The 12,729-nt window shown below is 57.0% G+C and overlaps 1 protein-coding gene across 2 annotated transcripts; it reads left to right on the top strand.

The window, feature by feature from the left end:
• Window positions 1-2,334: 2,334 nt before the first annotated feature.
• TLE5 (TLE family member 5, transcriptional modulator) lies at window positions 2,335-10,816 on the top strand (the record flags this gene model as incomplete). 2 transcript variants are annotated; one of them, XM_082011050.1, is made up of 7 exons in its annotated part: window positions 2,335-2,361; window positions 2,909-3,006; window positions 4,477-4,540; window positions 6,911-6,955; window positions 8,343-8,405; window positions 9,857-9,931; window positions 10,598-10,816. In XM_082011050.1, the coding sequence occupies 7 exons, from the start codon at window positions 2,335-2,337 to the stop codon at window positions 10,814-10,816; spliced, it is 591 nt and encodes a 196-aa protein (XP_081867176.1). The 2 variants fall into 2 exon arrangements, with proteins under 2 accessions (XP_081867176.1, XP_081867175.1); XM_082011049.1 differs by having other exon boundaries at window positions 10,595-10,816.
• Between the last annotated feature and the right edge of the window lie 1,913 nt (window positions 10,817-12,729).

The following is a 12,729-nucleotide window of genomic DNA, read 5'->3' as shown; positions in this document are numbered from 1 at the left end:
ATCTCTATAATAAATACGTAGTTCCTATAATGGAGTGGGGACTATTACCTGCAAGGCCAGTCTGTGCTGGGGGCCAAGGGATGGTGAAGCTCTCAACCCAGGCACTGCATACCTGAATGATCACACAGCTGAGGGCCAAACCCTTCTGCACCCCATTGTCCTGTCCCTTCCCTTCCCTGTACATGGCAGCCAGGTGACAAGTCTGGCAGCGAACAAAAGACATGCTCCAGACTTGCTCCAGTGCCTCCTCACCAGAGAGGCAGGCCTTAGATTTGCAAGGTGACGGTGGTGACCTAGTCTGGTCTCCTGCACACAGCAATTACAAACTGCATCTCGCTGCCCCTGTGCAAAGCCCAAGCTAGGATGGCTTCGTTTCTCGACCTGTGAAGAGGGGACCAGGATGCTGACCAGCTGGGGGGAAGACTGCCCTGTTTTCCAACCGTTATTCTGCAGGGACATAAAGCCTGCCTGCACTATTAATAAGCCTTGGCATGAAGCTGTCACAGATTTCACTAATATGGAGATGTCGAAGTGAAAAAGCTACTGCACAATATGCAGGAGGTGTCACAATAGCTCAGTTGTTATATTGTTCTCTTCAAAAATAAATACCACAACAGCCCAGCCCGCATTGCTGGAGTCATGACATGTAAGGATTTATTTTTAATCAGAAAATGTACTGATTTTTAAAGATAGATACAGAGCAGCATCTAAAATGGATGATTTCACGCCAGCCGTATTCCTGCCTGTTATTCTCAGGCTGGCTTCCAAGGACCTGATCCCGCCTCAGCTCAGGCACATTTTGTGTGTGTGGCTTGCAAGAGGCCCCATGGCAACAAAGTCCTTCCAGCAATGGTCTGTGGCTAAATTCCCCACCTCTCTGCTCTCTGTGGGGATGCAATTGATCCCCCAGGAGACAAACTGCAGGGTCTACTGCTGAGGCAGCAGGTTTAGGACCAAAGTTTGCATCCAGAGCAGAATTTTCCATTGTTTGGAGATGGGAGCCTTGTTTGGGGCCAGTTACAGGTGAATTCCCTGTCTTTGCCTTCCCTCGTGCTCAGCAAAGGCAAGGTTGAAATAAAGCAAAACAAAACCCCTGTGTAAACAAATCCTGTTCTCTTGCTTGGGGACGGGTGTGAAAATGAGCTGCATCTGATGGTGTTCCCTGCATTGCCAGCACGGTTCAGATCCTGCGGTGTTACATCACGTTTAAGAACCTGTAAGAAACTGGAGCAGTGGCTTCATTAACAGTAGAGCTTCCCCTTCCCTCCACCACCATGTAATAAAGACGCAACGTCAAGAGGCACAGCAATTATTTTTACTGGGTAGGCCAAGGCTCTTCTAAGCAAGAGAGCTGCGAAAGGCGACAAGCCTCACCACACAGCAAGGCTGCCCGGCACTGTCCAGAGCACCCGTGACCTGGCGCCGGGGCCTGCAGGTACCCAGGTTTGCCCCACAAACCTCTGCCAGACTTCGGAGTCTCCCAGAGTTACCCCGGTCCTGGGTAAACCCAAGGCCTCCGCAAAGAGCTGCTGCGGTGGCTCAGCCAGCCGCGCCTTGGACCGTGGGCCCCGCTGGCAGCGCCCCACGCCTCCACTGTGGCCGCGTAGAGCCCGGGGTCCTGCCTCGGCACCGACGGCGAGGAGGGGCCCGGGTACAGGGGAGCGACATCCGACAGCCCGCAGCACCGGGAGGGTACGGGGGGCCCAGCAGCACCGGCAGGACTGCGAGGGCCGCGACTCGGGGAGCCTGAGGGCACGGGGGCCTCGGGGGCGCGGGGACCAGGGCACACGGAGGAGACGCCGGCGGGGGAAAGGCCCGGCCCGGTCCGCCCCAGCCCCAGGCCCTTCCGCGCCCGACAGCGGGGCGGGGAAGCCGGGCGGCCGCGCGGGGCCTCGGCACGGCGCGCCGGACCCGGCCCGGGCCCCTGCTCGGTTCCCGCGGCCCGGCCGAGCCCCGCGCCGCCCGCAGGCCGCCCGCAGCCGGGCCCGGGCCGGTGCCCGCGGCCGCCGGCGCCGCGCGGCGGGGGCGGGGACCGGCGGGGGCGGGGGCGGCCGTGGGCCCGCCCGGCCCGGGGAGGCGGCGGCGGCGGCAGGTGGTGCCGAGCAGCCGCAGGACGGAGCCGGAGCCGCAGCCGCCATTAGACAATAGGCGCCGGCGGCGGGGCGGCGGGAGCGGCGCGGGGCGAGCGGCGCGGCCGGGGCGGGGCGGCCGCGGGTCCGGGGCGGCCGGGCCCGGCGCGGACAAAGGCGGCGGCGGCGCGGGGAGACCGCGGCGGGCGCGGGAAGGGGCGGCGGCACCGGGCCGCTCCGTGCGGGGGCCGAGCCGCAGCCTGACATGATGTTTCCACAAAGCCGGCACTCGGTACGGCGCGGCCGGGCGCGGGAGCCCCGCGCGGCCGGGCGACGGCGGGGCCGCGGGGCGGGGCGGGGCCGGGCCCCGGGGGGCGGCGGGGGCCGCGGGCCGGCCCGGCGCGAGGGCGCGGCGACCGCTCGGCCTCCCTGTGGCGGCCCCGGCGGGGCCGAGGTGACCGAGCGCCTCCCGCCGCTGGCAGTGAGGGGGCGGGGGTCTCCCCGCTCCACAGCCGGGCCCCGCGCCGGCGGAGCCGCCCCGGCCGCTGCCGAGGGCCGGCGGAGAGGGGGCGGCGGGGCCGGAGGCAGCTCCCGGGGAAGAGCCTGGGCTCCACCGGCCCCGCGGGTGACCTTGGGCGCGTCCCGGGTCTGAGCGCGCCGGCCCTCGGGGTGCCCCGCCGGCCCTCCCGGCGCCGGGCCCGGCCTGCCCTGGCGGGGGCCCTGCCCCCGGAGCGCGGCGTCCCGGGCCGGCGGCACCGGCGCGGGCTCGGGGCACCTCTGTGGGTAGGACGTGCAGGCTGCCTGCTCCTGGCACCCAGTGCTGTCTCCTGTTGTTCAAGGGCTCCTCTCACCTGCCGCAGCAGCTGAAGTTCACGACCTCCGACTCCTGCGACCGCATCAAGGACGAGTTCCAGCTCCTGCAGGCCCAGTACCACAGGTACGTGCTCCCGCACGCAGATGGGCCCGGCCTGGATCTGCCCCGCAGCCTCCGCTGTGCTGGCAGGCAGCGGCACGACACCCAAGAATCACACTGATTCTTCTGCTTCGTTGCTTCGCTGAACGGACTTGAATGGGAATGTCAAGGAGGGGACCTGGTTGTGTAGCTTGGGTTACCTTTGGCTAGAGGAAGGCCTAAGGCAGGGGATTAGTCACGTCCACTTGGGAGCCCAGCGAGGAGAATGCGTGTCTTCCCTTTCCAGCCGAGGTCTTTCCTTTGAGCACAGCTCGGCCAGGACTGTGCACAGGCTTGCCAGGCCTCCCGTGTCTTGCTGGGAGTTTTCCTCGGTTCTTCTCGCTGGCTGCCTCTCCTGGGCAGCAAGTGCTGCAGGGAGCACTTAAATACAAAAGCTTCCGCTTTTCTGCGGGTGTGTGTGGAAATACTTCTGCTGACCCGAAAGCTGGCTTGTGATAGTCTGTTGCTTTGTGTGTCTTAAATAAACGTGAAGCTCTTGGGTTAAATTGACTGGGTGATGCCCTCCGCCCCGGCCTAGCAGGCTGCGAGGTGCCGGTTGTGGCATGTGCCATGTGGCTATGACTTCCCCATCTGCCTTTCCTCAGCCTAGGCCCCACTGGGCAGACAGGTCACAGTTTTGAGGTGGTGTCGTTCTGGCAGGAGGAGACGGAAAACCTACCGGGAAGTGGCTAATTCCCGGTGTCTCTGAGCAATGCCAGTGAGGGAGTAGGGGAGCCCAAGAAACAGTCCTGCTGGAAGGGAGGCTATCCCCCCACCCCCTCGGATTTAATCTGCTCGAGAAGAAGCAGGTTCTGTGTAGGTGAAGCTGTTTCTTGTTTGAAACATAAAACCACAGCACACGCTGGCTGCAATTGCTCAGCTGGTGAGTTGGAATCCCATAAAACACTGGGAGCAGCAGCACTTTCTCTGAAGGGTGTGAAGAGCCTAGGGGACAGAAAAAATCCTTTCTTCTGGAGGGATGTGCTGCACTCGGGCCTCCACCCCACCATCCAGAAATGGATCTGGCTTTGGTTTTGAAGTTGTATCGCAGCATCTCTTGAGTGCTACAGACAGGCCTCTGCTAGAAGCTGTCCCCAGCTGCCAGCAATCAGTTGAGGAAAGGCAAACCCCTCCTTGGGCAGCCATCTCTGCTTCTGCCCAGCTTTCTGCTTCCTACTGAAAGGATGTGCCTGGGGGACGTTGGTGTCCAGCTGGTGGATAGCCTTGTGCTGCTTCTCCTGAACGTGTGTTGTTGAGACTCCAGCTGGGAAGATGGGAGAAAGCTCTGTTGCAGTCGCCACTGTGCCAGCACAGTGTGACCCAGCTCCAGCCACCCTTTGGAGTCTGGATGGCGGTGTCCGAAAAGCCAGCCTAGCCGGGATGGAAGCAGCTGCTCTGTGGCAATCGAGTCTCGCCTCTTGTTTGTGGTTTTCTTACTGTTTTCTGGCTTTTCAGCTTGAAGTTGGAATGTGACAAACTAGCCAGTGAGAAATCGGAGATGCAGCGTCACTACGTCATGGTAAGGACTGGCCTCAGCAGCCAAGAGCACATGGGTGGCATGGGTGGGGACTCCCACAGTGAGCAGGTGCCTGTGCCTAGCTTTTGCCTGGCGGGGTAGCTTCGCCCCATGGAGCAGCAGGTCTCTAGGGAAGGCTGGCCCTGTTTTTTCTGAAAGCAGGGCTTTTTTTATATTTTGTGTTGTCTGCATGCAGTGGATTGTTGAAATGCGGGGAAGTATCAGTGAATTGTTGGACATAGAAAACTGATGAACCCAGTGGCTGACCGCTTGATGGGTGGTGATGGGGTCCCTGGCCTTTCCGCTGACTGGCTACTTGACTGTACTCCCTGTGCTCTGGGGGAAGTGGCAGCTCTTAGGCACCCAAGAAGGAGCTGCAAGGTGCTGGTGTACAGGCGTCTGGGGACTCCATTGAGAGTCGTGGCCAGTGAAAGACAAAGCAGTGCTCTGAGAAATTGTGAAGCTGGGAAACACCACAAGCCCGGTGGGAGTTGGAAGCAGAAACCAGCTGCTATGTGAGAGCTAGACCCTCTGCACCTTCTCGTGACCCTGGCAGTCTTGTGGAGCCATGGTGCAAAGTGCTAGCGCATCTCACCAGTGTCTGTGTCCCAGCACAAAGTGGGCAAATCCCAGGGCAGTGCCTGGTAATGGCATGAGGCATAGTGCCACACACAGGCAGCAGGCTTAGCTGTAACTCTCTAAAGAGAAATCCACCAGGAAACAGCCATGTTCTTGTAGGCAGGGTGATTGTTTGCCTGACAGGTAATGCCTCTGTCTTCCCATGTGTGGAAGAGCCCTTGTGGCAGAGGGGAGGGATGCCAGGCAAGGCTGTGGTCTGTTCCTTTCCTATCAAGGAGCTGACGGGAGGTTGTGATACTGTCCATAAAGATGAGCTGGTGCCTGCTTGCCAGCTGCTGCACCTGCCCTGAAAAGAAGAGATAAGATGTAGAAATTAATATGGCAGCTTTTCAGAGGAGAGTTAGGACTTTAAAACCAGAAATGAGGGAGCTGGCCCCTCCATCATCCTGTACTGCCCAGACTCCAAGACTGTGGGGAGCAAGGTGTGCTTGGGGCTGGGGCCAAGAAGCAGAGGTCACAGCATTCCTTATATATTAATGGGGAAGCCTGCCCCATTCTCACTGATAAATGATTGGGCCTTGCAGCCTGTATGGAGACTCATCTCCAGGTGTGGCTGAGATGGTTTTTTTCCCCCTTAATGCTGACAGTCACCAGAATCGATTCAGGTTACCATCAGCAGGTTGGTGCCAGAGGGGAAGGGCTATTGCTTGTTGTGCAGCACTCCAGGCTTTGCAGGCGCAGCAGCTCCTGCCTCATCTGTCACTCCCCACCACAGCGAGTCACAGGAAGCAAAGAGGAGGGTTTCTGTTAATGTGCAAAGCTGCTACAGCTGCTCTGATTTTTGAATAAGTCACAATTAGCAGCTTGGGAGTCGGGCTCCTGCTTCCTGCTCAGTCTTCAGAATGCAAAGAAGCCTCGAGAGCTAGCAGTGGTGTTAGAACAGACTGAGATTATGGCAATACCAAGCTGGGTGCTTCTCAGAGTTGTGGTGTCAGTACCAAAATGCCAGTCGTCATCTCCTTGAATTAGATAAGCACAGATGGGGAATTTTCTTTCCCTCCAGAAGAATCAGGATTGCAACCTGCAAGCCAAGGGAGGAGATTTATAAACTCTCAAACATCCAGGGGTCAGGAGTTAGCTTCTCCTGCTAATAGGTTGCTCTGTAGCTGCCTGTTGCTGCTGTGCGGGGTTTTCTGGGTGGATTTTTTTTGTGTGGTGTTTTTTTTTTTCCCCATAATGGCTTCTTCCCAAACATCTGGAGCTGTGTGCAGCTGGATGTGTTACTTGCTAGATGAAGCCCAGTTGTGATTTCTTCCATTTGCTGCTGAAGCAGCCACGTGGGCTTTAGGATGTTGGCCAGGCAAAGCTTGTAGAGTCTCTTTTGGCTGTGGTTATGGAAGTCTGTGGAGCCCTGAGACTTTTTCCAGGTTTGAAGCAGTATCACTCACTTTCACCTGATGCAGACTGCTGAAAGGTGTCTGTGAGGGGTGTTGCATGGGGCCCAGTCAGCAAGTTCCCAGGTCTCTGTCTGCAGCAGTGTGAGACTGGAGCAGGGTGGGCAGGGAGCACCTGGGCTCAGTGCTTCTGCCTTAGATCTGGAGGGTCTCTGTCTGTATTTGCCTCTTGCTGTCTTTGTTTCCTAGGGACAGCCTCTTCTTCCATCCTTGCCCAGCCTTTGTAGAAGACCTTGCTAGCAAAGCAGTAGTAGTTCCCAGCACTGCTGTATGGAGCCTCTTTATCTGGTGGAGACTTGACTTACTTTTTTTTTTTGTTCTCTTCTCCCCCACTCTGCAGTATTATGAGATGTCCTACGGGCTGAATATTGAAATGCACAAACAGGTAGGGAGAAGGCATGTCCAAGTGCTCTAATTCCTGGGGAGGGTGGGTTGTCTGCTGTGCCTTGTCCTCTGTCACTTCAGTGGTATTTCAGGAACTAGAAATGCCATGAGCCTGTAAAATGTCAGAGCTGCCTTCAAAATGCAGGCGCTCCCCACCTTTCAGCATTGCAGTGCTGGACTGAGGGCTCCCACCCCAGGCTGCGGGCATGCTCTGGTTCTGCCCAGGGTCTGAATAGGTATTTAAGCCCTGGACAAGGCAGTGCAGGTGGGGTGTGGAGCTGTGGCTCCCAGTCGGTCAGCAGATGTGAGCCCTCATCTGAAGAGCCCCCCAAATTAAGTTAATTCATTACCCTCACTTGTGGTGAAGCTGTTAATTATCCCCAGTGGCTAATTACCTGTGCTGTTAACAACATGAGCCTCCTCTGAGCCTGACTCTATCTGGCTTCAGCTTCCAGTGACAGTCATCTGTGTGTCATGGCTCAGTTATAAGCCTCTTAGCACAATTCAGCTCCCCACTCTTTATGCTTGGTGCCTCCAATCCCATTGCCCCGGTTGGTAAGCCCACAAGAGTGGCTTCCCTGGGAAAACCTGCATCTTGGTAAAGGATCTGAGCCACGAATCCTCACTGCTGTCCCATGAACTGTCTCCCAGCCTAGTCCACTCCCCTGACATGCTGGTGGGGCCCCCTTGGCTGGTTTTGGTGCATGCCTAAACCCTTTGGCTCTGTATTTCTTTTGACTCCATTGGAAAGTGATTTGCGAAGGGCTGGTAGCTTTACTCTTTTCCAGGAGTTTTCCCATTTAACACCCCAAAATTTGCCACCTGCTTGTATGAGGCTAGTGGAGAAGTTGCCCAGTCCCTGTGGTCTCCCTGAATAGCCCCAGTCCTGTGGCTCAGCTGTGGGGAGGCTGGCAGCAGGCAAACACTTGCCTTTGGGGAGGGGGAGTCCAAGAAGGCTGAGCAGCCAGTCTCTGGGGCAGAGCAGGGTTATCAGCGGAGGCAGCACGTGTGTCTCTGTGTCTGCATGGCAAATGTAATTCAATACATCCCCACCTGGGTCTGTAATAAGTTTTCTCTCTGGTTGCTCCTGACTTCATTAAATGAATATCAGAGACCTGGAAAGGGAAGAGAATATTGAAAACCTGCTCTTTGCAGTCAGCAGCATTGATTCATTTAACTCTGTAGGGAGGGGCCTTGGGGGTGAGATGACACACACCCCTCCTGTGGCACCAGGATGCTGACAGCATCTTGCCGGGGGAACGTGTTTTCTTAGGGGTGTTCGGGGACTCAGGCCCTGCATGGGGAGGGGGAAGGTGGGGCAGCTGGTGCTGAGAGTGGTCAGTCCTAAGCCACCTGATGCCTTCCCCTCTGTTCTTCCCACCTTCTAGGCTGAAATCGTCAAGAGGCTAAATGGGATTTGTGCACAGGTTCTGCCCTACCTTTCACAAGAGGTGAGTCCCCCAGCTTGGCCTCGGCTCTGGCTCAGGGGCACATTGACAGGGGGGAGTGGAGACCCCCATCCTGCTGCAGGGCAGCGAGGTGCCATGGCCCTCCCGCATGGGCAGATCCTCACCTCTAGTCTGGGAAACCTTGTCGCTTGCTCTCAGCCCCTGTGCAAGGACGAGCTCTTCAGGACAGGTTTGGCCTGGAGGCGTTCAAGTAGCCCCACCAGGTGCTGTGCGGTGGCTAATGTGCCTGTCCATCCCCTTTGTTGGCAGCTGTGGACAAAGATGGGCTCTGTTCTTTCCTGCCTGTGATTCGAGTCATTGGCCACTTCTGCATGGGTGGTGGGAGCTTTGGGTGGCTAATTGGGGGAGGAGGGCATTTAAAAAAAAAAACCTCCATATGGCTCCTCCTTGAGATCTGGCTCCTCTTGCCTCATTCATTAATGCAGCTGATGGGCTCCTCCCACTCCCCTGAGAAATTAATTGGGAGGGCTTGGGAGTTGCTGCCTGAGGCAGGAGGAAGATGAAGCATTTGTAGTGCTGTATCTGTCCATCTCCCCACACAACCCCACAGAGGCTAAACTCCACAGCTGTTCCCATGGCTGGTTTTTTTGGTCAGGACTACCTGTGGGATGGAGGCTGTGTTTTTTTTCCCACCCACCTGTTCTTGGGAAAGACAAAGTGGCTTGCTGATCAGATCAGAGCTGCCTAATAACTAAGCCACGACTAAACCTTTTTGCATCTTAATGCAACCCCTTCCCCCTCCCCAGCCCTGTCCTACTGCCAAGATAGAAAGAAAAATCCACTTGCTGGAGTGCAGCGAACAGGCCTGGTTTTCAGAGACCTTGTGCTCTCAGGAGCAAGTACAGTTGTCCTTTATTTTTTAAAGTATGTGATATAGCTGTTTTTCCTGCCTGTGTTTGGAGCAGCCATGCCGGGCTCTTCCACAGCAGCATCTTCCAGCTGCTGCAGTTCGCACCTGGGATATGTCCCACAGAGTGGTGAGCCGACCAACAGGTTCTGATTTTAGGGTTTGTTTTGTTTGTTAGGGGGTCTCATTTTGTGTCAGGTCTGGGTTGGAGAGGGGATGCAGAGTGAGAGGCATTGCTTGTCTGGCCAAGGATCGCTGGGCCTGTGCAGAGCAGGACAAGGATGGGAGTAAGAGGGGACCTGCTGCTTAAACCTGTGGTGAGGAACTGGAATGAGACAAGCATGCCTCCTTCCCTATTCCTCGCTACTGTGGGCCTCAGTGGCATGAGGTCCTTGTCACAAAATGAAGTGCGTGCAGGTGTCTCCAGCTGTGGAGTTAACCAGCCTGCCTCTGTGCCCTGACATCTCGGTGCTAGCAGCTGAGATAACGTACGTGTGTGTGTCAGACCCAGCAGGGCTGAGTCCCTGTTCTGCTTCCCTGTGATACTAGAAATGACCCTGAAATCCTCTGTTCTCTACATAACCAGCATCAGCAGCAAGTCCTGGGAGCCATTGAACGAGCCAAGCAGGTTACAGCACCAGAACTGAACTCCATCATCCGTGTACGTGATGCATGTTTAGTTTGGGTTCAGAGGGACGGGAATCTGTGCCTTTGGCCTTCAAGACCAAGCTGGGCAGGGGAGTCATGACCTGGGGATGTGGCCCACATGCTGGGAGGAGGCTGTTCCACGTGCGGTGCTGCAGCCCTGCTGGGATGAGGCTGTGAGTGCTGGGCTGGCCCTGCTGGCATGGGGCTGTTTTTGTCCAGACTTGTTATGCCATGGGCATGGGTTTGCAGGGGAGCATGGATTCCTGCTCTGTCCCAGCAGGGTGCAGGGAGAGGAGCTTTGGTTTTGAGCAGGAACTGCAGCAGCTCCTTGACACGAAAACACCATCTGTTCTTGGTCAAGGTCGGGAGGGCTTTAACTGCATCCTTGGAGCACGCCAGAGTCTGAGGCCAGATGTCTTGTGGGCTAAGGGCTGTGTGTTGTGCTGGGGACACACTGTTGAGTCTTCTCTTGAAGCTGTTACAGTCTAAGGACTCTAGAATCTCTTCCTCCCCACCCGAGGCTGCGGTGCTTTCCAGGACCCTGAGGTCCCTCATTTAAGCTTGGTTGGTGGCACAGTCTTGTCTGGGCAGCCCAGGCCCTTGGGTGGTTGTCCAAATGCACTCAAAATTACAATATCCCTCTCTTGTCTTCCTGTCTGTCCATCGTTCTTTACAGCAGCAGCTTCAAGCTCACCAGCTGTCACAGCTCCAAGCCCTCGCTCTGCCTCTGACTCCGCTCCCTGTGGGCCTCCAGCCCCCGTCCCTTCCTGCTGTCAGCGCCGGCACTGGGCTCCTCTCGCTCTCGGCCTTGGGCTCCCAGGCTCACCTCTCCAAGGAGGACAAGAACGGCCATGATGGGGATGCCCACCAAGATGATGATGGGGAGAAATCGGATTAGAATGAATGGGAGACCGGGGGCAGGGGCTGCTTGGGGCGGGGGGGGGTGGGTGTTAATGCAAGATGCAGTATTTCTCTCTAGTTGCTGTGCAGCAGAATCGCGGGGGCTTGTGTTTGGTGGCAGCTTGCCAGGCCTGTGCCCATGGGCAGCAGTGCCTGGGGGGTGCCCCCACCGCCATCCCAGCGGACAGGCTGCTCCGCAGCAATGCAAGCGCCATAGCAGTAACCGTGTGGCCGATCATGCTCTCCCTATGCCCAGCCTGGCTTCCCTCATCCCTGCTCCAGCTCTGTCGCAGAGCCGAGCCAGAAGCTGGCTTGGGCTGCTCCGGGGCCAGTTGCCCCCTGGCTGTCCTGGCTCCTCAGTGCGTCTGGCTCCCCTCTGCCTGCTGCTCTCTCCTTGGTATTTAAAGATGCCCCTTGAGCCTAACGGTTTCTGCACACAACTCCCTGCTGGGATCCCTGCCCCAAAACCATCTCCTCCCTCCCCAAGCGCTCTTGATCTTGTCGCATCGCCCTGGCCCCATCCTCCCTCCGCCCTTCCTGCACTAATAGCAGGCCGGCACCTTGCTGTTCTGCATGTATCCGTTCTTAACCAGTCTTGCGGCACCACGGCAGTACGACGCGCTCCAGCTGCCGGGTTTGCTCCTTGGCCTCGGGCTGGAGGGGGAGCCTCTGCCACGCGCTCTCCTTGGCATAGCACCTGGCTTCAGGGGGCTCGGGCAGCTGGGCAGAGGGGCAGGCAGACCGAGCGCCTTTCCTGGTCCTCCCCCTCCCTGTGCCCCTGCCCCATGTAGAGGATACAGCAGCTTTCTCTGTTCTTATCTCCGTGCGCTAGCGTGTCTTCTAAAAAAAAAAAAAACCCAAAAAACCCACAAAAATGGAACAAAAAAATAATAATCTGGTGTTTGTATATAGTCCTTTAGAAAGATCTTGTTTTGCTTTTTGTGTTTAATCACTTGACCTATAATAAGAGGAACTGAAAATGCTGTATCAAGGACGTACAAGCTGTGCCTTTCAAATAAAGAAATAAGAAGGTTGGTTAAAACTGTGACTTGCTGCCTGCTTTCTTGCTGCCTTTTTCAAATACTTCCCTCCTTCTCCTGCTTCCCCCCAGCAGGGGAATCGGTGGGGGAGAAGAGGTAGCTTTGCTGGCTAACCTTGGACTCTGCCTCAGTTTCCCCATGTGCTGTCATGGCGCCCAGCGGACTGTGGGAGGTGACTGGAAGAGCTGCCCTCCCTCCTCCAGGTGAGTGTGTCCCAGACCAGTCCCTGCCTTACCTGGTGCCATGCGCTGCCCCTCCTGGGGGGGCCCCCTCACTGGAGGTTTCTTGGAGGGGGAGTTAAGGTTGACACTTCTGGTTCTGGCTTCTCTCCTGCTCTCGTCTCCACAGCAGCTGGAAGAACGAGGACTTTTTTCGCTGCCTGCATCCCACTCTGGGATGTGATCCCTCCCACAGCCTTATGGAGCCATGTGCCCAGGCTGGAGCTTTGGCTGGAGTCTGCTGGAGCCAGAGCAAGGAGGATGCCCAGGCAAAGCAAAAACAAACTGGAGAGCAAGGTGAAAGCGGGCCGTGGCAGAAGGGACCTGGGAGCCCTCCAGCTGAAAAGCCAGGAGAGCTGGAGCAGCGTGCTGCTGAGGGCTCACCGGCTCTCCGCTGGAGCAGGAGCGGCGCGGTTTGGTAACGCATGGGAATGGGCTCTGGGGGCTGCTGCAGGTCTGCTCTGCCTGTGCGTAATTCCTTTTTCCTGTGGGTGCAGAGGGTAAGCTGCTTCTGTGGCACTTGGCCCCTCTGGAAAATCTGGCCTGTGTTGCTCTGGGGCTGAGATTGCTGTAATGGAATTGGCTCTCAATAATTAGAGCTGTCCTCTGGCTTCAAAAGCCTGCTTTGCCCTGATAACATCTTCTCCTCCATA

This window comes from Phaethon aethereus (assembly GCF_964289735.1).
Source record: "Phaethon aethereus genome assembly, chromosome: 26".
NCBI classification, from domain to species: Eukaryota; Metazoa; Chordata; class Aves; order Phaethontiformes; family Phaethontidae; genus Phaethon; species Phaethon aethereus.
The sequence above is the reverse complement of the archived record's forward strand: the minus strand, read 5'-3'. Positions and strand labels throughout refer to the sequence as shown.